General features: G+C 32.6%; 1 protein-coding gene and 1 pseudogene across 1 annotated transcript; both read left to right on the top strand.

Annotated features, from left to right (window-relative positions):
- Positions 1 to 17,119: 17,119 nt before the first annotated feature.
- Positions 17,120 to 17,583, top strand: LOC120152122 (probable trehalose-phosphate phosphatase J). The gene is made up of 2 exons (XM_039164406.1): positions 17,120 to 17,360; positions 17,461 to 17,583. The coding sequence occupies exons 1-2, from the start codon at positions 17,145 to 17,147 to the stop codon at positions 17,581 to 17,583; spliced, it is 339 nt and encodes a 112-aa protein (XP_039020337.1). The 5' UTR covers positions 17,120 to 17,144.
- Positions 17,584 to 23,472: 5,889 nt separating this feature from the next.
- On the top strand, positions 23,473 to 25,967 carry LOC120152144 (annotated as a pseudogene).
- Positions 25,968 to 27,466: the final 1,499 nt, after the last annotated feature.

Raw genomic sequence — 27,466 nt, 5'->3', positions numbered from 1 at the left:
ATCTAAATATAAATATACATTTATATAAATATATTTGTATTCGTATATTGAAATATTTTGATTAAAATAAAAACATATTTTAAATACTAGTTTATACAAGAAAAATAAAATATATCAAAAATATAAATGATTCATACATTTAAATATAAATTGAATCATTTATATTTTCTATACATCTATATTTAATAAGAAAATAAAATTATTGGGGGACTATTTTGCAAGTTTTAAAAGTTGGGGACCTAAATTCAAGTGCCTGAAAAGTTCAATGACCGTTTATATAATTTACCCTAATTTTCTAATAGTGATTTAAGTTGGGGGACCATATTGCACACGGAATAAATGTTGGGGGACTGTATTGCAAGTTTTAAAAGTTGGAGGACCTAAATGCAAGCTTCAGAAATGTTCAGTGACCATTACTATACTTTACCCTATTTTTAAATATATACTAAAAAATTTGGATAGCCATGGGTTAAGTATCGTGTTATAGAATATGAATGAAAATGGGTTGACAAGGAAATAAGCTAATTAGGATTAAGGAATGATTTGAAGTGACTATAACATTACAATTAAAATATAATAATTGTTTTGTTTTGTTTTTTTATTTATGAAAAAGAACATGATATGACTGATCGATATTAAATGAAAGATTGATGTTCCTCCAATATGGAATTATTAAATCAATAATGTTGCTCAGAGCATGCATTCCTAATTGGAGGAAATTTTGCTATATTCTCTCTCTGCTATTTTATCAAATCATTTTTGTTTTATGTACAGAGTCAGCACTGGTCCATTTAACACAACTGTGCTGAAAGGCATCTTATACTCTCTAGGAAAGTTTCTTCATATCAATAATAGTGCTGATTAAGGTTAGATTCCTATTAAATTGTAAGAGGGGAATTCCAAGCATAAAGTTTGTTTTATTATTGAAAAGATGGGATATCTACATATTTAATTGCCAAACTATTATTTTAGTGGTCAACAATCTCTAGAGTAAGCGACTAAAATTTCTCAGTTGACATATCCCCTCTCCTATAGGTTGTAGATTCAATATTCATTAGGAGCAAAATTCTACTTCCCCTCCCCTTGGTAGAATTGTTAAAACAAATATCACTTTAGTTCTGCTTTGGTTATCTAATTATTTATTTAAAATTATACTTAATGTCCCGCTTTGGTTACTCGCAGTTAAAATTTAACGTTGATGCTAATGTGTCATCATAAGGTAATGTCTCATCGTCATTGTAAAAATAAAAAAAATACCGCTTAAGTAGTTCTGTTTATTTTTAAACAGTGGATGACCAAAATAAAATCAAAACCCTAAACCTTGAACCAAAATATAACGTTATGCATGCTTTTTTTGAAAAAATACTTAGGTGACCAAAACGAAACTAAAGTGATAGTTAGATGACTAAATATGTAGTTTATCCAAAAATCTTGAAATAATAAAATGTTATTTCATATTTAAAATTGTAATCCAAATTATAATAAGTTGAACAAAATTATAGATAATGACATTATTCTTTATTATTATCATAAAAAAATCGAAACAGTTAAGTAGGGGCGAAACAGGGCGGGCTATGACCCTCCAATACTCGAGAAAATTATTAATAGACTCTTAATTTTTAAAATATATATATATATATAATAATATAATATAAATTATAATTTTATATCGTAGTTAAGCTATTCAATTTGATACCTAAAAATAAAAAAATAATACATGTTTAACTATGTTAGAATTCACATCCATTTTTATACTATAATAATGGTATCAATGAAATTGAAATTTATAAATTAATATTTAATAATATAAATATAATTTTAATATATCAAAATATAATAATATAACATGAATACATAAATTATTAAAGTTAAAAAATACGACTGAAATAGAAGTAAAAAGACAAGAAGATGAGACCAAGTAGAAGGTGACTATTCTGTTAGCAAAATGACAAAGAGAAATAGCTGAGAGATATAAAAAAACAAAAGGGTAAACTACATCCAAGATCATTTAATTATATGTTTTATAATAAATAAGTCATTTTTAAAAAATTAATAGTATAACATTATATTAAATTATTATTACAAACAAGTCACTCTATCATTAAAACCGAAATAGATGTTTTATGTAATCTGGTATAATAGAAATTTTAGTCCTCAACTTAAATGTTCTATCAGTTTTGTTATAATTTGGAGTAATTTAATAAATTTAATCATTCATATTTAAATTTTTATCACTTTATTCTTTTTTATAATATTATGAAATCGAACAAGTCAATCGAATCAAAGCAGTATTTGGATAATTACATTCTGTCATAAACAAAAATAAATTATTATTACACTAGGAAAACATGGAAGCAATATAATGTTTTTAAGAGAAAAATAAGCAATTTAAGAGAAGAATAAAGACTAAAATGATGAATCTTTAAATATAAAGGGTAAAACTTATTGAATTGTTCTAAATTAAGACAAAAATGATAAATTATATAAGTTTCAATTATTTCATCTAATATTTAAAGATAGAATGATATGTTTGTAGTTATATTTTAATTGAGTGATTAGTTATAACTTTTAGAGAAAAAGGAGATCTGATTTGTTAACAAATTCATAATTAAGTGACCTCGAGGGTAGTTTACTCAAAATAAGAAGACAAAAATCAATCAATTTTTGAGTGAATAAAAACAGATGCACGTGGACTGTGGACACAAGTAACCACACGTGCACTCACTCAATCAACATATCTCTTCAACCCCCACAAAACCACTTCTTTCAATTTTTTCTCTTTCTTCTATGATCAAATTGGGGTGAATCTGATAAATATATTAATTTCCAATATAGAATAATATTATATTTCAAATATGACTGTAAATTAATATTATTAAATTAATAAATTGAAAGAGAAAGAAAGAAAATAAAAATAGAATACCAATGCATAGAAAATTGTTTATTGGGTCCTCACTTTTCTCTGTGTGTTTTTTTCTTCCAGATTTCCATTTCCTTTTCCCCTTTAGTAGTTGAGAAGAGAGATTGAAACTCTCGAGACGCCAATTTAATGAACCTTATATACAATCATTTTCTCTTGTTTTATTTTATTGACGATTATAAATTCATATTATTATTATTATTAACATTGACAACGTAAAATTATAATTTGTTTTTAAATTATATTTAACAAATAAAAATAATATTTATTTTATGAATATTTATTTATGTAGATATTTATTATAATTAAAACATTATGTATTAAATATGACTTTGATATATTTTATTATTAGGACTTTAATATACATTAAGATTATAGTTTTATATGATATCTACTCATAATATCTATATATATGGAGTTTAAAGGAAGTATCGTATATAATTTAGATTGAGATAATAATACAAAATTTTCTCGTTATTTTTATATCTCTTCTTTTTGCTTCAGTTTTTTATTCCAAAATAATTTATAATATAATATTAATGTGTCAAATAATTATAATTTATTTTAAATTATTTTTAAGTTGATCAGATCACTTATTTTATTGAAAGATAAATTTGAAAGAAAATGAATTTCAACAGTTGAGTTAGCAAACAAAGAAAGGACTAAACATGTACCATCCATCACGTACAATAATATAGATAATTCAATTTTGTTCATATGCTAACTACCCCCATCGTTTCATTGGGATAAAACATCCCACCTCTACATTTCATGGAAGAAATCTCATTAAAGGCAAAATGTTTGCGCAAAAAATTATGTTTAATTTATCTCAACAATAGACATAAATATTGGGTCCGAGTCACAGATTGAGATGGTTCATTTACTAATGCTCTCACCAACAAGGGAACATTGCCCACCATAAAGTTTTGGTCGCGACGAAGAAGACAAACTTGGCCTTGAAGTTATTCGGATCCACGACCCTCAAAATCTTTTGCCAATCTAAGATACAAACAAAACCCTCGTTTTGGCAATTTATCGAACACCTTGCCGTCATCCCCTCTGCAAATGAAAAAACAATTCATCAGCTTAAGTTGATCGATTAAGATTGCTCGTGCAAACAAGTTAGGCAACATTCAATTTCAATCCTACGGGACCCTACAGGTACTTGACAAACAGATGCGTTAGTAATAGTATTTCAGGTAAGTTGTACTAGTCTAACAAGGAACGCGTCTTAGTTTCCAACACATTGCCGAGTGACGACTAATGTTACGAGCCAAGCCAATTTTCAATCATTTCAATCAATTACAATCTTAACCCCTTAGGGGGTGTTTGGTTCAAGGATTGTGGGATTCTTATGAGATGGGAATCCCAAATTCCCATGTTTGGTTGGCCGGGAATCTCATTCTCGGTAATGTTTTATTACCAATAGTAGATTTTTTTGGGTATATTACTGGGAATGTCATTACCTCCCTTCCCTTAGGTATTGTAACATTACCGACGTTTTAGACTAAAATGCCCTTAAATTTTTATTTTTTTCAAAAATATCCTTCTTATGTCATTGAATAATAAAAATTCTACGAAGGATAAATTACAAATTTATCCTTAAATTATTTTAGATTTACAAAAAAAAATCTATAATTAAAATTTTATATGAAGTTCAGGGGTTAAATTTTTTTTATCCTTTCATTAAACCCTTTTTATATTTTAATTTTGTAAAAAAAATTATAAATATTATGAATTCAATTTTTTAAAAAAATATATAAATATTTTACAATTTGTAATATTATACAAATATATAATAAGGACAATTTGGTCAAATATACATTACAATAATCTTTTATTTCTTTAACCAAACACGGTAATCTTACATTTCTGCTAAACCAACCAAACACAAAATACAACATTCCTAGTAATTCTATTCCCTGGTAATCTTTTATTCCCACTGGTAATCTTACATTCCGTGAACCAAACGCACCCTTGAACTTTTAGTTTAGGGTTCTAATCACCTCACTTCATGACATGATATAATAACATATTAAGATGATTTTTTAAATGGGGACGTTTAATTTTAAACCCTAAATTTGGTATCAAATAAATTTATGAAAGTAATGTAAATTTTTAGCATTAAACCAATAATTTATTTATTGAAATTTGAATAGAATGATTGATTTATACGTCAATTAAAAAAATACTAATTCAAAATCAAAATAACTTGATGAATTTAAATATAAGTTTATTATATCCACATCAATATCGTTCCGAAAATGTTATTTCAGATACATCGTTTAATCGTTTCACAAGACTACGGAACCACGACCCATCACATTGGTCGACAAGTGCTCCTTGCTACAAAGCCTCATCTGTTGCAGCAGTTCTTCTCTCTTCCCTCGCTGTTGCAGCTCCACAGGTCGCCAAGTGCTCCATAGGTCGCCTTGTGCTCCTGGAGACCTATGGATGTCGTCGTATGCTCCTGGAGACCTATGGTGGTCACTGTAGCAATCACCGTACTTAAGCAAATAATTGTTCGACTGCACTATGTGACTAATTTTTTTTCATTGCATTATTCAACCACTTTTGCCAAGTCCTTTTCTAAGGATCTGGCCATGGATCCTACGAATTCTATTAGGTCGCCATCTATTCCAGCTTTAGTTCCACATCAAGACAAGCCATCAACTTCAGCAAAAGTCGGAACAATTTGGATGTAGAAGAAGAACAACTATAAGAACTCAATAGATAAGGATAAACTACTACATTCAAGGTCACTTAATTATGGTTTGATAACAAATAAGTTATCTTTTATTCTAAAAGTTACTAACAAGTCACTCAATTAAATATTATTACAAATAAGTTACTTTATCGTTAAATATTAGACAAATAATAATATGATCTGATATGATAATAGTTTGAGTTCTTAAAGCTTATACAATTTATAAGTTCGATCATAACTCAAAATAATTCAATAAATATAACCCTTAATATTTGAAATTTTCATCATTTGAAGTCTTTGTTGTTATCCTAAAGATATTATATTACTTTTCTGGTATTAATTTGTTGTTGTTTATTACATAATGCAATTATCTAATTATTGCTCTAATACGATGGACTCACTCGATTTCATAATATCACAAAAAATATTAAATTGATGGAATATTTAAGTATTAAGAATTAAATTTATTGAATTATTTTAAATTAATACAAAATTAATGGAATGTATAAATTTTAGAAAGTAAAGATGTTACTGTACCATGACACATCAAATGGATCTCTTTCAATTTTTATGAATGAATAACTTAAAAAATGACATATAACTCATAATTAAATGATCTAGAATGCACTTTACCCATAGAGAAATTCCAAAGACAAAAGGCTGCTATTCGTATCCTTTATGAATTAAATCATTATAACATGCTTGATTAGACTGATCATCTTGTACACCTACAGTACGGAGCCGTGTGCAATTTGCAATTGGCTTTTGCCTATTGTAGACACTTATTTTCGTCTGAATTTGGACGTTTTATTTATTTATTTTTATTATAGTAATATAGTATAATTTTTGAAAATGTTTTGAAAAATATTTTTGAAATATGTATTATATAGTTTTTTTTAAAACGTTTTTGAAAACTTATATACAATATATAAGTTTTAAAACATTTTGGAAATTATGTAATATATAGTTTTGAAATCATTTTGAAAATATAATATATATTTTTTAAAAAAAAACATTTTGGGAAAATTTATATAATATATTGTTTTAACAAAACATTTTGGAAAACTTATATAATATTTTTAAAATCATTTTTGAAAACTATATAATATATAGTTTTGAAAATGTTTTTATATATAATATATAATTTAAAAAAATATTTTTTTGAAACATATATATTATATAACCTATATTATTATTAATATTTATTTTATTTCATTTTATTTCGTTTCATTTCATTTTATTAACTTAATTTAATTTAATTTAATTATTATTATTATTATTATTTTGTCAGGGTCCAAACGGGGTCCAAAAACAAAGACTGGGCCTGAACCAGCCCAGCAGCATGTTAGGTTTCATATCCAGTTTCAACCAAGGCACCGCACGACCCGGGCAACCAAAGGCCACGCGAAACAGACGGGCAACAGTGCCAACGACGGCCGAGATCCCCGGGACTGACCCATCCCGAGGTGACCGGTCACGAGCGCCCCTATTTCGGGACCACAACGGCCGGTGGAGGCCTATAAATACCAACCAGAACACCATCGTCAGGGAGGGTTATCGGGAACCAAACAGAACCCACAGAGAGTACATCGAGAAACAACAGACCACAACCGAGTACACGAAGAACTACAACCATCACACTACACAACGGTACCCAAAATCGACAGAGACAACAGCAAAAAAATACCCACACCACAATACACATCATCTAGAGCCACAACAGCTATCAACAGTACCAAAACAAAAGCCACACACACAAGAAGCATAAAAACTGAAGCATCAACCGAAGAAACCATCGGAAAAGCGAACGGTCTCCGGAAAAGGTAAAAAACCGAAGGGTTTTTCTTTAGATCTACTCCGACAAGGGGGTTGTTTGGGTATTTGAGTGTTGATTTTGGGTTCACGGGGACGTGAGGTTTATTTTGGTGGGGTTCGGGTTTTCATAGGCCGCCGGCAGTGGCGGCCGGCGCGGTGGCCTGAGTGGCGGAGGAGACACAAGGCGGCGACCGGAAATCGCCTAGGGAGAGTTCTGGGAGAGTTGAGAGCTTTCTCTCGGCTGAGGGAGAAAGAATTTGAGAGTAAATGAAGAATATGAAACGAAATTAAGCTGGTTTGTATATATATATATATATCAGGGACCATTATGCAAATAGAAGGTTCTTTAATTCTCTCCGCAGTCCCTGGTAGTTTAAATCGCATTTCAATCTGGCCATCACTTGTAATTTCGTCTCTGGATTCTCAATTCATTCAAATTGGTCACCTTTTACACTTTTTTATATTTTGTGAATTAACCCTCTAATTTTGTTTTTTTTACAGTTTGGTTTTAGTATCACTTACAGTGCACAAGGTCCAATTTAATTCATTCTGATCCTTTTATTTATTTACCTTATTTTGTTTTTCTAACATTTTCTAATTCCAAACTTTAACCTTTTTTATCTATTTTTATTATTTTATTTTATTATTGTTATTTCTTTCCCATATTACACTTTTCACTTTTTCCTCTTATTTTATTTACTTTTAAACGTTAACGTTTTTAATATTCGTTCTAATTATTATTTTAATATTATTTTTTATTTTCCCTATCTCGTTTTCTTCACCTTTTATCTTTTTTATTCTTTTATTTATTTTGACTTTAGTATTTTTTAAAAAATTCTTGCCATTTGATTTATATTCATTTATTTATTTATTATTTTATTCTTCCTAATTCATTACTTATTTGTTATTTTTTTTTCCTAACATCTTCGACTCATTGTTTTCAGAAGTTCCAATTGATCAAAGGTAAGTGATTTGCATCGAGTTTTTAAATTTAAATTTTAAATTTTCGCAACTAGGACAATCGACAAATTAATTGGTACCGAAAGGGCGGTTCAAGGGTGCTAACCCTTCCTTGACCGTAATCGACTCCCGAACCCGACACGTTTCTGGTACAACGCAGATAAGGTAAGATGTTGTCCGACCCACCTAAATTCATTTTAAAATGGTCGGTGGCGACTCCAATTCGTTTAATCCAAGTCGAAGCCCAATTCCGGGTCCAACCGAAAGACGGTTGCGACAGCTTGGCGACTCCGCTGGGGACAGGTAAGTGAGTCAGGCCGAAATTAATTTTCGGTTGTCTTTTTATGCGAAAATGGTAAATTTAAATTTAAATTTATTTATTCGATTCTAGTTATTTACCTTTGATTATTTTTCAAATAAATAGTTGTATTAATATTTTTTTTAATGATTTCAGATTTTTCAAAGTTTTCATCTCAGGCTCTATACCTGAGCTCTGAACCCTTTTAAGTGGGGGCGAAAGCGACGCCTTCGTGTGAATTTATTCACCGTATGGGCCTAGCAAGTAACCTTCGGGATTCATATACCTTATGCCTTCGTGTGAATTTATTCTCTGTATGGGCATAAGGGAATGTTTCCTCTCGAGTTTAACTTAGTCTACATAAGCTTGTAATGGGCTTAGGACTAAGGGTCTGGCAAGCCCAAGGGGGCACCGGCAAGGAGAACTCGAGTACCGTTTTTTAGAACCTAAACCGGGAGAGTGCAGGGAATTAGAGCCCACCCCAAAACCTCATTCCAAACCTTAAGCTATTTTATTTCCTACTTTATTTTCTGCTCAAAAGCATGCGAACTAGACAAATATGCGGTTAGGATTTGTTTGAAATTAGCATGCGGGATAGAGATCATGTCCGGGTAGGAATTAAAGCATGTGGGGTAGATATCATGTGGGGTAGGATTTTTTCATTTTTATTATTGTTTTGATTTACCTCACTAACTCTTTTATTTTTTGTTTTCTTTTATTCTGTTTTCATCATTCGCATCATTTAAAACGGGGTGTTGATCCACCAAAAATGTGTTTGTTAAACATGAATAATCTGCATTAATGGACGAATGGGTTATAATACAAAGAGATAAAAAAACAAAAAAAACTCAGAAGTCCAACCATGGTCAAAGAATACTCAAAGGCAAAGTTACAGGGGCAATACGAGGAAAAGGTCACTGACCCGGTCGATCCTTTCGAAAACTACAAGAACAAGATGGTAAAACACTAGCTGAGCTGGATGCCATTACTGACGAATTCAAGAAGCAAGCTTCGGATAGTTTCTCTCGATGGAAGGCTCCAATGACACTTTCGTTAGAAACAAGCTCGGTAGAAAGTGAAAGTCGAAGATGCAGTCCTTCGAGATCTTTTTTTTGGGGGCAAGCATCTCATTATTTGCACATTTTAGCCAAAGGAGCCGGAATGGTGCGACAGGATATTCAACTAGTGAAAAAGACGAATTAACTTGTCAGAAGCTGTACAAGATTTGTACCATCAAAAAGGTTTTTTGTCTCTTCAGATGTAACATTTTTGTCACCAATAAGGGTTATTCAGAATAACAGGCACATTTTTTGGATCAATGCCTCGGACATTTCATGCATCACATATTTAGACATTTTGCATTTCTTATTTTCTTTGCATTTTGTTATTTTCTTTGCATTCACATTAACTAATATATACATGTCTCATCAAAAGGGAGTAAATACTGGATACACCGCCTCAAGTATTGGACACACCCCATCCACATAACACTCGTTTGAAGAAGAAGAGGATGGAAGCCAGAATTACACAAATCGAGGAGAATATGTTAAAACTACAAAAGGAGCTAGAAGACAAAATAAACCAGAACAGTCGAAATACTCTAGAAACAATCACAAAGAACCAAGAGTCCTTGGTTGATCAGATCGTTGCCAAGTTAATTGGCCTACAACAGACCAGTGCGCCTGGGGCAGGTTCATCGGAAGGGGTAACTATACAACCTACCCCACAAGTGGTTATCTCACCTGAAATCTTACCAGAACTTCGAGGGGACTCATCTGCTGCAAAAACGAAGCCCTCGTCCTCTGTATTTAACCCTAAGAACAATCCGGGTTATTATCATATACCGGATTTGGACGAAGAGGAAAAAGCGAGGAAGATGGAGGAAAAAATCAAACAATTGGAGGACCAAATGAATATAGTCAAAGGAGACCGTGACTACCATGAAATCGATGCAACGGAACTTAGTCTAGTCCCGGACTTGGTTCTTCCCCCGAAATTTAAGTCCCCGAAGTTCGAGAAGTTTGACGGGAATAGTTTCCCATCCGCTCACATCACCATGTTCTGCCGAAAGATGACAGGATATGGAGGAAACGACCAACTCCTGATCCACTGCTTTCAGGATAGTCTGTCGGGCTCAGCCATTCGGTGGTACAACCAGCTCAGCCGATCAAATATCAAGACCTGGAAGGACCTGGCCAAGTCATTTCTAGAACAATACAAGCATAACAATGATATAAGGCCAGATCGAGTTATGCTACAAAACATGGAAAAGGAGCATAACGAGAGTTTCAGGCAGTACGCACAAAAATGGAGGGACTTGGCTGTGCAAGTTCATCCACCGTTAGATGAAAAGGAAACTCGGAAACTTTTCGTGCAGACTCTGAAGGCTCCATACTTCGGGCATCTGGTGGCGATCACATCAGGAAGTTTTTCAGACTTGGTTATGGCCGGAGAAATGATTGAGTCGGCCATAAAGCAAGGCAAGATTAAGGATGGGGAAGCCAGTAAGAAGCCTCCTATGAGGGAGAGGGACGGAGAGGTTAACAACATCAAACACTCCAGCAAAGGTGTTACAATCTCCAGCCCAAAACCAACTGCAGCTGTACCGTTAGGTACTTCTAAACAAGAGTCCAGAAGGGAAAGGGAACATTTCGACCCTATTCCCATGACCTACAAAGAGCTTTACCAGCAACTTCTTGACACCCATGTGGTGTCACCATATCCAGTAGAACCCATGAAGCCCCCATACCCCAAATGGTATGACGAGAATGCGTATTGTGAATATCACGGCGGAGTCCCAGGGCACACAATTGAGAACTGTTACGCATTTAAGAGGGTCGTACAAAAGATGCGTAACCAGAACTGGATCGACTTCAACAACTTGGGGGCATCCAAGTGAGGAATGTCATTTCATCATTTGAGGCATTCTGTTTGACTTTGTTTTTCTTCCATTTTTTTTTCCTCAAAGTTTTTGTAAGAACATTTTAATCAAATTTATGTTACTTTAAAAGATGTTAATCAATGAATCATATTTGCAAATTTGTAATTCTTTGCATATCATTTGAATTAAGAAACTCTGTAAACGATTCAAAGTTATGAATCTTTGACGAAGTAACATGATTTAATAACAATGACTTTGACCTTATCCAGAATATACCCTCAAACACCATACCCCGCTCTTGTAATTAACCAATATACCCTTTTCCTTTCATAAGGTGCGGACAACATGGGGCATCATTTGCATATGACAATTACTATGTTTGTTATTTAAGACGTTCAATGACGATGATGATCTTTACAAATGAAAGAGTCGAGTAGGTGAATCCAGTTTAGGTCAGTTGCTTGAAAATTGAACTCTAAAGATGAGATTCCTTGACTTTCAAAAACACCTAGGCTATAACAGGTTCTTCTTGACAATCTTAGGAAATTAAATCCGTAAAAACTGAGCTATTCCGCTAAGGCAATTGGTTATAGAGGAAACTTGAAAGCCCTGGCCTTATGAGTAGATTACGTTCAAACCATGACATTGCTCGGACACTTGGCAATTCGGTGTTTGCTCCACTGCTCTTGTCAGGTTGAAGACTATGTGGTGAGATGAACCCTTCAGTTGACTTGATAAGAGTGATTATAATGTTAAGTTGTCCCTCTAAGGCAATTGGTTAAATACCCCGGCTTTATGGATTCAGCTAGCCAGATAATAACAAATTAAATCAAATTTATCTAAGAAATTTTCGGTAAAATGGACTAAGGGAGTTAAGGAACACCTGTTATAGTCAACTACACACGAGCACTCAAGAATTTCATTTTTTGCACTGCCTTTGTTGGAAGAGCCTACAAAGCTTGAACAAATGAAAGATTTCAGAGGACTGAGATAAAAGGTCTAGTAATTGATCATGCTAGTTGCGTCATTTTGTCCGCACCCAATTAAAGTGCCAAAGCATGTTGCGATATTTAAAAAATGACATTTTTACCAAAAAACCTTAGAAAGGAGGCCAACCTAAAGCCGACTCGTCCCTTTGAACATTTGTCAAAAATTTGTAACTCTGAAAGCATTAAAAGAGCTCTTGATTCCTTTGATATTTTTTGAAATCACATTTACAATTTGATTCAATTGCGAACAATACTTTACAACATTTTTATCATTTCTCTCTCCTGAAACAAGAAAAAAAACGTTTTCAAACAGAACAATCTCAGATATGAAATGTCTGTAAAGCCCAAGCTCGAGAAGCAAATGGGGCACGATCGATTCCATGGACCAGATTGGCAGGCAAAGCACGAGACTCAGTCCAAGAAATAACACATAATTTATTCATGTTGCATGCATCTTAGACATACTTAGGTGCATCACATTCATCATTTTAGCATACATAATTTTGCAGCTTTCAGAGGCAAGCTTCGACTTCAGGATGAAGGTTACTCGACTTGCAAGCACCTTTAAAGAATGATGGTGTAACTCAGCAGCAAGAAGCTACACCTCAACCGACTTTACATAACTACAGATCTCAGAACCAATTTCAGATGGGTTCGAGAACCAGTTCAGACCAAATCTAGTTCGGTTCAAACCCACCAGGAGCAACATGTTTTCAGTTAACACTTTCAAGCCAGATTTCAATTCCACGACGGAAGATATCCGGCTGTCAGAATTTATCAGTAGGTTTTCCCAGACCAGCTTAGGGGAACCACCGGAAGAATCATGACCGTTTTCGACCTGTAAAGGGAAGCCATTTTTAAACAAACTATTTGCAGCTTAGCTCAAGGCCAGAAGGGCTACCTGCCACCAAGACCTTTGAGTTCGACTACGCTCAGCTCCTAGGCACATCATTTGCAGCATAGTTTAAGTCGAGAAGGGCTATCTGCTAAAGACCTTCGAGTTCGATTACACTCAGCTTCAAGGGCATAACATTTACAACATAACTCAAGGCTAGAAGGGTTATCTGTCACCAAAGACCTTCGAGTTCGACTACGCTCAGCTCCAAGGCACATCATTTGCAGCATAACTTAAGTCGAGAAGGGTTATCTGCCAACAAAAGACCATCGAGTTCGACTCCGCTCAGCTCCAAGGCACATCATTTGCAGCATAGCTTAAGTCGAGAAGGGCTATCTGCCACCAAAAGACCTTCGAGTTCGACTCCGCTCAGCTCCAAGGCACATCATTTGCAGCATAGTTTAAGTCGAGAAGGGCTATCTGCTAAAGACCTTCGAGTTCGATTATATTCAACTTAGAGGCAAATCAAGCTTACAGAATAGCTCAAGGCAAGAAGGGCTATCTGTCAATAAAACTGTCGAGTTCGATTCTAACCAGCTCGATAACACCTCAATCACACTACTGTTCGGCTGCAATCGAGGTTTTCAAGTCGAGAAGAAGACCTGGGTTAACCGTGCCTCAGTGACAAGAAACTGTTTTCCGGCACTATAGCTTAAGTCGAGAAAAGCTATATGTCAACGAAGACCTTTCGAGTTTGGTTTCATTCAGCTCGAAGGCCTATCAAACACATGGTGGAGTCAGAGAACTACTTTACAGCCAAATTTTTTTTTAACCAAGGTCTTTAAGAAGACCGAAGTTGACTACAATTGGACAATAAAAAGCCGCATTCTGATTCAAAGTTCATACTACGACTTTAATCTTATATCACTTTAGGATGGACTCGACTTCGCGACGAATGAGCCATCCGCAACCCCACTCGACAGGGAGTTATTCTATTCAATCTTCAACTCCACCAGACGAAAATTTGTGTCTTTTTGTCTTTGTCCTATTTTTCGTTCCACGAAAAAGGACAAAGAGGGGCAGCTGTAGACACTTATTTTCGTCTGAATTTGGGCGTTTTATTTATTTATTTTTGTTATAGTAATATAGTATAATTTTTGAAAATGTTTTGAAAAATATTTTTGAAATATGTATTATATAGTTTTTTTTTAAAACGTTTTTGAAAACTTATATACAATATATAAGTTTTAAAACATTTTGGAAATTATGTAATATATAGCTTTGAAATCATTTTGAAAATATAATATATATTTTTTTTTTAAAAAAAACATTTTGGGAAAATTTATATAATATATTGTTTTAACAAAACATTTTGGAAAACTTATATAATATTTTTAAAATCATTTTTGAAAACTATATAATATATAGTTTTGAAAATGTTTTTATATATAATATATAATTTAAAAAAATATTTTTTTGAAACATATATATTATATAACCTATATTATTATTAATATTTATTTTATTTCATTTTATTTCGTTTCATTTCATTTATTAACTTAATTTAATTTAATTTATTATTATTATTATTTATTTTTTTGTCAGGGTCCAAACGGGGTCCAAAAACAAAGACTGGGCCTGAACCAGCCCAGCAGCATGTTAGGTTTCATATCCAGTTTCAACCAAGGCGCCGCACGACCCGGGCAACCAAAGGCCACGCGAAACAGACGGGCAACAGTGCCAACGACGGCCGAGATCCCCGGGACTGACCCATCCCGAGGTGACCGGTCACGAGCGCCCCTATTTCGGGACCACAACGGCCGGTGGAGGCCTATAAATACCAACCAGAACACCATCGTCAGGGAGGGTTATCGGGAACCAAACAGAACCCACAGAGAGTACATCGAGAAACAACAGACCACAACCGAGTACACGAAGAACTACAACCATCACACTACACAACGGTACCCAAAATCGACAGAGACAACAGCAAAAAAATACCCACACCACAATACACATCATCTAGAGCCACAACAGCTATCAACAGTACCAAAACAAAAGCCACACACACAAGAAGCATAAAAACTGAAGCATCAACCGAAGAAACCATCGGAAAAGCGAACGGTCTCCGGAAAAGGTAAAAAACCGAAGGGTTTTTCTTTAGATTTACTCCGACAAGGGGGTTGTTTGGGTATTTGAGTGTTGATTTTGGGTTCACGGGGACGTGAGGTTTATTTTGGTGGGGTTCGGGTTTTCATAGGCCGCCGGCAGTGGCGGCCGGCGCGGTGGCCTGAGTGGCGGAGGAGACACAAGGCGGCGACCGGAAATCGCCTAGGGAGAGTTCTGGGAGAGTTGAGAGCTTTCTCTCGGCTGAGGGAGAAAGAATTTGAGAGTAAATGAAGAATATGAAACGAAATTAAGCTGGTTTGTATATATATATATCATGGACCATTATGCAAATAGAAGGTTCTTTAATTCTCTCCGCAGTCCCTGGTAGTTTAAATCGCATTTCAATCTGGCCATCACTTGTAATTTCGTCTCTGGATTCTCAATTCATTCAAATTGGTCACCTTTTACACTTTTTTATATTTTGTGAATTAACCCTCTAATTTTGTTTTTTTTACAGTTTGGTTTTAGTATCACTTACAGTGCACAAGGTCCAATTTAATTCATTCTGATCCTTTTATTTATTTACCTTATTTTGTTTTTCTAACATTTTCTAATTCCAAACTTTAACCTTTTTTATCTATTTTTATTATTTTATTTTATTATTGTTATTTCTTTCCCATATTACACTTTTCACTTTTTCCTCTTATTTTATTTACTTTTAAACGTTAACGTTTTTAATATTCGTTCTAATTATTATTTTAATATTATTTTTATTTTCCCTATCTCGTTTTCTTCACCTTTTATCTTTTTTATTCTTTTATTTATTTTGACTTTAGTATTTTTTAAAAAATTCTTGCCATTTGATTTATATTCATTTATTTATTTATTATTTTATTCTTCCTAATTCATTACTTATTTGTTATTTTTTTTCCTAACATCTTCGACTCATTGTTTTCAGAAGTTCCAATTGATCAAAGGTAAGTGATTTGCATCGAGTTTTTAAATTTAAATTTAAATTTTAAATTTTCGCAACTAGGACAATCGACAAATTAATTGGTACCGAAAGGGCGGTTCAAGGGTGCTAACCCTTCCTTGACCGTAATCGACTCCCGAACCCGACACGTTTATGGTACAACGCAGATAAGGTAAGATGGTGTCCGACCCACCTAAATTCATTTTAAAATGGTCGGTGGCGACTCCAATTCGTTTAATCCAAGTCGAAGCCCAATTCCGGGTCCAACCGAAAGACGGTTGCGACACCTATCATAATTCATTCGATACCAAGAAGCAAGAACCACAAGCTTTTTTTTTTGGGGACCATTTTTTCTTTACATAAAATACCACTTATCTTTTTAGATCTTTATGATGATTTTCCATATTTTACACCTAACGCATGGATCATATGCTTTAGGCGTAAAATTAAGGCAGAAGATGTGGCTGATACCAACCTCGGGTGGATCTTTGGCAGAAATTAAGTACTAATTAACAGGGCCGGCCCAACACATGGGCGACGGCCCAGGGTAGCATGTTGGGGGGAGTTTTCTAGGGCTTAATTTCTATGTTACACGGTCCTGAATATGGGTTGTCGTTGTCTGTTGCAGTGAATTTCCTTAAAGAAATACCAAAGAACATGGCCGCTTGTCAAAATGTGGTCTCTGATGCAAAATCAGCACAAAAACCGCCTGCACCACCCGGTTTTCTCTCCATTTCACGCAAGAAATTGCTTCAGAACCTTGAAATCAGTGCAGGAGCAAGGGTTAGCGCATGGGTCGATTCCATGAGAGCTTCTTCCCCAACTCATATTAAGTCTACACCTTTCATTGCCGATGATGAAGGTTCCTTGAATGTGAGTTCTTACCTGTTTCAAGCCTTGAACCAAAATGGGTTTTCATTTTTTTCAAAGGCAATAAAGATTCTGACTTTCTGTGGTTGATGAAATTGTTTAGTTGCACCATCCATCGGCACTGGATATGTTCGAGCAGATAATAGATGCTTCGAAAGGGAAAGAAATAGTAATGTTTTTAGATTACGATGGCACTCTTTCTCCGATTGTTACAGATCCAGATTGAGCTTTTATGTCCAAGAAGGTTAGTTATTTGTTCACATGACACCACGGCTATTCTTTGCATAAAATTTCTGGGTACATCTCATCTATAAATTTGACATTAATTTCACATGCTTTGTGTACACCAGATGAGAAAGACTGTGAGAAAGGTAGCCAAATGTTTCCCTACAGCTATAGTGAGTGGTAGATCCGTAGATGCAGGGACAAGGTACATTTTCAGGCATTAAAATTTGATCCTTTATTTAATGTTCACACAATTGGTAAATCTTTTGTTGTTTTGAAAACTGCAAGGTATATAACTTTGTCAAGTTTGCTGAGCTATATTACGCTGGAAGCCATGGAATGGACATTAAAGGCCCTGAGAAACTTTCCAAATCTAACACAGTGAGTAAACTTATGTTTCTCAGGTCAAAATCTAACACAGAAACACATGATGTGTTTGATATAAAATCAGTACCTTGTTCTCGACTAGCACCTTGACTTGCACTTTGATCTTGAGATTCCAACGACTGATCTTGCTTTAAGAACTTGATTGAACAAAGTAGTTATCTGTTTAAATCATAAATCTAACATTAAACACTACATAACCATATTTACCTTTGATCTAGGTTTTTTCTACCGAAAACTTGTCGGAAACTTATTACCTGTGCACAATTTCCCTTCAATTCTTTCCATTTATTACTATGCTGTTAGTTGTGAAATTCTTGATGTTTATATTCTGAATTTTATGCCAAATGAATCCAAATGTGGAATCAAATAGGCCCGAGATTCGCATTTAGCATCTCTTATTCTTAGATTACTCGGTTAAACTTATCTAACAGGGGAAGGATTTATGCTTGGATTCGAACTTTGAATTTATTAGATGCCAGTTTTTGAAGATGACTGCATGAACCATTTGAGTTTCAAGTTCACTTAGGAATGCTTATTCTTTCTCTATAGTGTGTGAATTTGGTGGTTGGCATGAACTAATCCTATGATAAACCCATACTCGAAGTGTAGTAACGAATCGGCCCGGGATTTGTATTTAGCATCTGGAATCTATTTTGCTATTCTTCGACTACCTCGTTAAACTTTTCTGGTAGAGAAGGACTTATGTTAAGATTCGAATTTTGAATTTGCCAACTACCACATTTAAAAAGTATCTACATGAGCGGATTGAGCTAAGTTTTGAGTTCAGGAATGCATCGTTCTTTCTCTTCTAAACCTTTGATGTGATGTAAATTTGGTTACAACTTGTAGGTGGTTGGCATGAAGAGGCCATATCCCTTTTCTCTAGACAATGTTCTAGGTCCCCCTATCGTAAAATAATAAAGGTTTTTGCTTCAAAAAATGTACGAAGACATCGTTTTAGGTGATATTTGTAGCCTTGTAGGTTTTGGTTTGTATTAGTATTGATATTGTTTGACTATAATTTATATTACATTTTTGTTTTAAAAAAAATTATTTATGTTTTGTCTATTATACGGTACAAGTATAGGGGCATAAAATTGTTATCTCGCCCAGGGCATTAAAACTCATTGGACCGACCCTGCTAATTAATGGCAAAAGGACTTTCATACTTGGCACTTCTCCATGATAAAAGGACTATCTTTGCCACACATACCAACAATTGTTTCTAACTTGAAAGGGTTAATTATACCGTATGTTCTTAAATTATGACTCTTATTATAGATTAGTTTCTAAACTTTTAAAAATTTGAAATTCGTTTTCAAACTAGGACTTTCATTTTTAATTGGTCCTTAAACTTTTGAATGTTTTAATTTTAACTATAAAATATAATTCTAATTCAAAATTGATCTCTAAACTTTTGAATATTCCAATTTTATCCTCAAACTATCGATATATGTTTATTAATACAATCGTTAAAAATTTGTTAATTGTCATATACACACTGATGTTTATTAATTGTCAAGTAAATATGTGGTCTACTTTTTAATGTAATTAATTTTAAAAATAAATTTCTTAAATTTTCAAAAAAAAAACCTAAAATTTTATATTTTTCATAAGACACCCCAAAATTCATAAAATCATGATTCTAAAATATACAAAACTTAAATGCCCTATTTAAATTTAGGAGATTTGAGTGACGATAAGGGGATAACTGACAATGAGAGTTCAAAAAAAAAGTGCATATTGGATGATGGTAGCAACAATAATAATAAACTTTGAGATTAGAGATTGGAGTATTGAAAATTTAGAGATTTAAGGTTTATGAAGATTTAGGGGATTGACGCTACGGTGATGAGGTTGACCAATAATGGGGTTTGACGACGAGTGATCGGATATTCAACAACACTGATGATGTCCAATGACAATAATATGCTTCGGGATTAGGGATTAGGAATTTGGGTATTGAAAAATTAGGAATTTAAGGTTCTAGTAAATTTATGGATTTAAGTTTAGGGTTCATAAAGATCTATGGTTTTAAGTTTAGGGATTTAGGGGATTAGGGCGACGATAAGGGAATGGTCAGCAGTGGTAATCTCACGACGGCTGGGTGAGCGTTAAGTGGTGGCAATCAGTGATGGTAATAAGCTTTTGGATTATGGATTTTGTGGGGTTTTTTCTGAGTTTTAAAGAAATTTGAGTTTTTTATATAAAAATATATATTTAAAATTAAATTATTTTAAAACTATAAATGTGACACGTATTATATTTTGAGTTGTTGACGGATATTTTTAAAGTCCATGCTAAATTTGACCTTAGAATTATAATTTTAAAAATGATAAACATTTACTTTGATAAAAAAAGTTAGGAAATTAATAAAAAGATATAATTTTAATTTTTTTTTAATTAAATCATGTATATATATAAGGACACCAATGATGATTTAACTGGTATATTAAGAAAATCCGAAAATTTCGGCACGTAATGCAAATTTAGGGTAAGGGTTTGATTGCTTATGCCCATGTTCCTTCCATCAATTAGTAAAGCAAAAAGGCTTTAGACGTATAACATCGATTAACAAAACTCCAAATCCCCAATCTTTTTTTATTCACTCAATGTGATTGATTTATAATATCAAAAGTTGTTCTCTTTTAATGTAAATAAAAAATTCTCATTTTTGACCCTTCTTTTGGAATATTAATATGCACCATCAATATTTTAACAAATAATTGCAGAAATCTTTCAAAATAAATATAATAATTATTTTTAAAGACAATATGTTATGATTAATTGACGACATATAAATTTATATATGTATTAAACATAAATAAACTATTTAATCTTCATATGAAATTTCAAAGCATGAAAAAATAAAAAGTTAATTAAATTGGTAAAGAAAATAAAACATTTTTTCCTCGTCAATCAGAACTTAAACCATATACGAAACACTCGATCTTAAAAGATTACATTTTTAAATTCAAACAATTTTGAAGTAATTTATCTTATTTCAGAATTATTATAATAATAAATAGTTTCTAATTTTTTTTGGATAATTAAGATATTATTACCTAAAATAGCAAAGTTTTGCTACAAATCAATCAATCAAACAATATCTGCACAGCCAATACAATCAGTGCATAACCTAGACAAATCATGGTAAAACTATAAGCCCCAAGCATTACAAAGGAAAAGGTTAGTGCTATCAAGCCAATTGAAGCTTTTCCCCCTAAGGCAGAATAGAACAGCATCAGAAATTTAAGTAAACAATTGTTCTACTGATCTAGATCGAGCTTGAAAAATTCTATGATTTCTTTCATGCCATAAGAAATAAATGAGAGCAGACCATGCCATCTTTAAAATGAAGGTGATAAGAGATTTTTCTTTCCATAATGAGCTTGCTCTGTTAACCATAATATCCCAAGACAGATTTGAAGAGTTTAATCCACACTGAATCAGAACTGAATTCCATAAGCAGACAACCATTGAACACTCAGAAAATAAATGATTCCTAGACTCTTGGGAGTTTCTAATTGTTGATGTGATTTCCTCGAAAATCGTATTGCTTTCACGTCTTATCTCTGTCGAAAATTACCTTGAAAATAAAAGAAGAAAGAGTTGGAAATGTAAATCAAATTAAATGTCTATTAGATAAACATCATAGTTTTCTACGAAGTAACTTGTAGTTAGAATGAAACCAATGTTCTATTATTCACGTGATGATCCATAATTAACAACTCATGCATTCGTGTTGTATTTAAAACAATATTTAATTAAATAAATTTTGATATATTAATAATTTATTTTATATATAATTTTTGGCATATTATTTATTTATATTGTTCTCATTTCATATGACTCCTCTTGGTATTCTGTGTAATTCCACGAACAGTTCTCGTTGACAAACATGTGAAGGATAATAATAATTTTAATTTAAGTTTAGGTCCAATAGGATGGTGAGCATGTGCCTCTTCACACACTTCCTAACTCTTTTTCTTGTTCATTTTTCTTCTAGTTTTCATACCAATTATATCCGAATCATTTCCCTGTAAAAAGAACATTTCTTCATCATGAAAAATTATTACAAAATTACTTTCAAACGTTTAATTTGGATAATTGATTCATAATTTTTAGAATTACAAAATTAGATATTAGAAAAGAAAAGGGATACACCCAATAAACATTGTAAAAATATTTGATATAAATACAATAACTTTCAATGTTTTATAAGAGAAAATTTATATTCTTATGAACACGGCTTGCATGATTTGTTTCTGCTTAGAGGATAAATAAGAATACTTGTAGTTCACATGAAACTAAAAATATTTATCAAATTACGTCGATAATATATCAAACAGAAACTCTTAAAGGTGTCTCTGACACTATCAAACAAACATCCATGCTGAAAATCTTGAAGAATGAGTTGTGTCTTGATCTACATATTAATTTTTTAAGTCATAGTTAAGTGGGAAAATGTGTAGGATTTAAATCTATATCTAGTTAATTAAGAGGGCTTGATAATTAGCTTATTAAAAAATGTTTTAATCAACCATGGATTCCTACATTAATTTTTATTGGACCTGCTTATATTATTTTGAGATCTTTAAGGGGACGTTTGGTTCGCAGAAAAAATCATTTTTAAGATAAATAATCTTTTTGGTTAAAATGTTGAGAATATCACTATAGTTTCCCTCACTTTGGATAAAAACATCCATGAAATAATAAATTAATTATTTTCATATGTATCGTTCTCAATTCTTATTATTTGTGATTTACATAAAATTATAAACATAATAATAATAATAATAATATACAAAGAGTTTGATTTAATAAAATATTAATAAATTTGAGTAGATAAAAATTATTATATTTTTAATTTTTAATATAATATTCATTTAGTATTATTTTATGTGGTGAAAAATGATATTATTATAAAATTATAATTATTTGAAATTATATCTAACTTTGAGTTATTAAAAAAAGAATCTTATATATTGAAAAATAATATTTTTATCCATTCGAGATCACAATATTATTTTTTTTCATATTATATTATGTTTTATATAAATAAACATGATATTTATGAAAATTATTTAAAAATGTAAATTTAATATACTAATTATATGTTAAATGTATTTTTTTCTCAAAAGTTAGTGTAATAATTAAAATATTTCTATTAATTTCATTCAAATATTTTAATTTAATATTAAAGTTTAACTCGTTAAAAATAATATATATTATTAGGATAATTTAGTAAAATATGTATCCAATTAATCTTATATTACAGTTAAATAAACCAAACAATATAATATAACATTCATGTTACATTCCAATAGTTTTATTTACTAAAGTAATCTTATATTTTGTGAAACAAAAAACACCTAAGAGTAGGGTCCCCTTCCTAGTGTGCTGCATGGTTTTGCCTATAGAGGTGGGGTTAATTTATATACACACGTATTTATATATATACACCCTTCGACCTTCTGGCTAATTGAGAGTTAGGAGACTCCCTCTTAACCATTTAGAGAAGCTGTTTCTTTTCCTTTGAAGAGAGCTTCTTGAGAGAAACAATGAGTGTTTTCATGGTGATTATTGGGTTGTTTTTAATGGTGCTTTGTATATGCACTGCTGTTCTGAGATGGAATGAGATGAGATACAGGAAGAAAGGTCTGCCCCCTGGTACAATGGGTTGGCCTGTCTTTGGGGAAACCACTGAGTTTCTCAAGCAAGGCCCTAACTTCATGAAAAAACAAAGAGCAAGGTGATTTTAACCCTCAAATCTTAACATTAACACAACACCTGTTTGATGAAATAGCTGCTTCTTTTTTTCCCTTTTATGGAAGCAATGATGTTTTCTTTTTTGGTCACTCAAAAACAATTCTGAGAGGGTTTTCTTGTAAATTTAGCTTAAAGAAACAGTAAAATTCATGGTTTTTTAATAGAGCTTTTTTTTTTTGGTTATTTACAAACAGGTATGGCACTTTCTTCAAATCCCATATCCTAGGGTGTCCTACTGTTATTTCCATGGATCCAGAGCTCAACAGGTATATACTAATGAATGAAGCCAAGGGCCTTGTTCCCGGTTATCCACAGTCCATGCTCGATATCTTGGGCAAATGCAACATCGCAGCTGTCCATGGTTCCACTCATAAGCAAATGAGAGGAGCCCTCCTTGCTCTCATTAGCCCCACTATGATCAGAGAACAACTCCTCCCCAAAATCGATGAATTCATGAGAGCTTTCCTCTGTAATTGGGACAACAAAGTTATTAACATCCAAGACAAGACCAAAGAGGTTTTTCATTTGTATCTTTGTTGTATATATCACAATCAAAGTTTTTCCTCTGCTTCTAATATGTTTTTTTTGTTTTGTTCTTCTTCTACAGATGGCTTTTTTATCATCACTTAAACAAATCGCCAGTGCTGAATCCAGTTCAGTAGCTAAAGAATTCATGCCTGAGTTCTTCAAACTCGTTTTAGGCACCTTATCACTTCCTATCGATCTTCCTGGTACGAATTATCGTGGAGGATTTCAGGTAATTTCACAAGCTATCTCCATTCTCCATTCTCCAGCTCCTATATCTTTTGTCTTTCACTTCAGTTCATGTTCTTACGGTCTCACTATGATTTTGCAGGCAAGAAAAAACATTTTGAAGATACTGGGACAGCTGATAGAACAGACACGAGAGAGTGAAGAATCCCACAAGGACATGCTAGGTTACTTGATGAGAAATGATGACAGTAATCGATATAAACCAAGTGATGATGAGATCATTGATCAAATCATTACAATCTTGTACTCTGGTTATGAAACTGTTTCCACAACATCAATGATGGCTGTCAAGTTTCTCCATGATCATCCAACAGTTCTTGAAGAGCTAAGAGTAAGTTCAACTTATAACTGTTTTCTATCGTTGTTTCACTTGTTTCCTCTGGTTTTGATTTTACTGTTATATATTTTTCCCCAGAAAGAGCATATGGGGATTAGAGCAAGAAAAAAAGCAGATGAACCAATTGATTGGAATGACCTGAAGTCAATGAGATTTACAAGAGCAGTAAGTAATTTGTAACTTTTCTGAAGAGCCCTTTGTTCTTTTTTAATAATTAATAGTAAAAGGTTCATTTTTTATGCAGGTGATTTTTGAGACTTCAAGATTAGCAACAATTATTAATGGAGTTTTGAGGAAAACTACTCAATAAATGGAACTAAATGGTGAGCCATTAATGAATTCCTTTTCATTCTTTACCTTTACAAATTTCAACTTCATGGAATCAAGAAGCTGACTTTGCAGTTTACTGCACATTTTAGAACACTTTTTTACACATTTTCTAATAAAAAAATGTAAAAGAAAATCAGATCATCTTGTTTTGGTGGACCTTACCATATCATTATTTACAATGGTATGCCTACCAATCCAGCTAGACTGTTCCCTGGATGAATCTGTCTTAATTTTTTCAATGATTTTTTGAATAGAAAGGATTTTTTTTTTATTTTAAAAAGAGAACTTTTACAACTCTTTGTCAAATGATTGAATGTTCACCAATGACTAATCTTATTTATTTATTTTCTCAGGATTGATGGAAACAGGACAAGGGCTTGGAATCTCAAAGTTATTTCTTGATATTTGGAGGGGGCACCAGGCAATGTCCAGGGAAGGAACTTGGAATTGCAGAAGTTTCTACTTTCCTTCACTATTTTGTAGCTAGATACAGGTAATTTAATTGTCTAAAAAAATTAATTTGATTAATCTTGAAAAACAACATTTAAGAAGGAAAAAAAGGGAAATTGATTTTTCTTTTTTGTGTGCAGATGGGAAGAAGTTGGGGAACAAAAATTGATGAAATTTCCAAGAGTGGAAGCACCAAATGGACTGCACATTAGAGTTCCATCTAATCGACTAACAGATGTATGTATATAAGTAAAATATAGTGTGATCAACTTTGTACAGTTAAAATATGTTCTAACAAGAGTAGGAAATTTTTCCTGTTTCCAGGATCTAATGGCTATCCCTTTTTCCCATATATATGGGGTAAGGGGAAGGTAAGATAGTAGACTACCCCCAACACCAGGTTGAGAGCAACTTTCGTAAGAGACCTTCGAATTATGAAATGCCCGTGGGAGGATGGGCTAGCCACTTAAGAAAAGGCTGATTTCACTTAACAAATCCTAGGCCCTTAAGTATATCTCTTATCTTTTCGGACACAATATAAATAAAATTAATCAATTTAAAAATAGGGAAAATAGGGATTTGGTATAGTATCAGATTAATTAAGAAAATAGAGATGTTTCTACAATTATTGATAAAGTCGTACTCATCTGTCATCGACTTTGCTTCATTCCCCCCCCCCATAATTTTATACCAAATTGTAAAGAAATAAAAGTAAAGGATTAAAATAATGATTTTCCATAAATTAATATTAAATGAAATTTGGGCATCTTCTTTAAATTCATCATTCTATTTTTATTAATTTTCTTTTAACTTAATTTAAAAAAAAATGAAGCAAAGTTGTCCATAACTTGCTGATAATTTTTTCAAAGTCGATTTTTGTAACCGACAACTTCACCGGCATCGTAAAACATCTTTATTTTCATAATAATTCCAATACCATCTCCAAATCCATAGCTTTTGTTCAGCACCTATCTCTCCTAATTAAGCCAAATTGTCGTTCCCAAACCCACAATTATCAACCTAAATTATATAGCTCTAAGAAGTGGTTCCAATTTGTTATTATTTTTCTTTAAGATTGTTATGGTTTTAGTTCAATGAATTAATACCATACGCTTAACATAAAATATAAAAAAAATTCATCGTGCAAGAACAGCTCACTATCTTTATGCATATATTTTATTATTTGGTTTTTAATCAGATATTTTTCATTGATTATCTAATGATATTATGTAATTATATATGTGTGGGCATATTGCAATAGCTCTTCATCCCTTTAATCCTTGAATTAGTGTTTTTGTTTATTCTTCATTACAAGTCAATGGCTCTCACCACTCTCTTCATATCTTTGATTCTATAATCATTCATGGTTGTTTTTGCTTCTGCTAGTGATTATGGCTATGCTTCAAAACCACAACCATTTTACAAACCCATGCTTGATGTGAATGATAAACCACTCTCCATTGGTGTTGAAGGCATCATTCTATGTAAATCAGGCACCAAAACAACCCCAGTTAAAAGTACATTCCCTAACTAATAACCCTATTCCTCATGAAGCATCATTTTTTTTATATATCCTTGATAATCCGAGTAGGAGTGTAAATCAATAAACAAACATAATGAAATGCTATAAGAACGGTTCATGAATAGTTCATCGAACCTTATGTTCATTTACATCTCTAAGGTTCATGAATAGTTCATCAAACCTTCTGATTATTCACATGTCTAAGTTTGAGTGCAGGAGCTGTTGCTAGAATAACTTGTCTTGCTGTTGACGAGCAGGGTTATGAAACAGCACCTTTCTCCATCTTAAGCAAACCAACAGATTCAAAGGATT

Source organism: Hibiscus syriacus, unplaced genomic scaffold (genome assembly GCF_006381635.1).
Source record: "Hibiscus syriacus cultivar Baekdansim isolate YM2019G1 unplaced genomic scaffold, ASM638163v2 tig00111085_pilon, whole genome shotgun sequence".
NCBI classification, from domain to species: Eukaryota; Viridiplantae; Streptophyta; class Magnoliopsida; order Malvales; family Malvaceae; genus Hibiscus; species Hibiscus syriacus.
The sequence above is the reverse complement of the archived record's forward strand: the minus strand, read 5'-3'. Positions and strand labels throughout refer to the sequence as shown.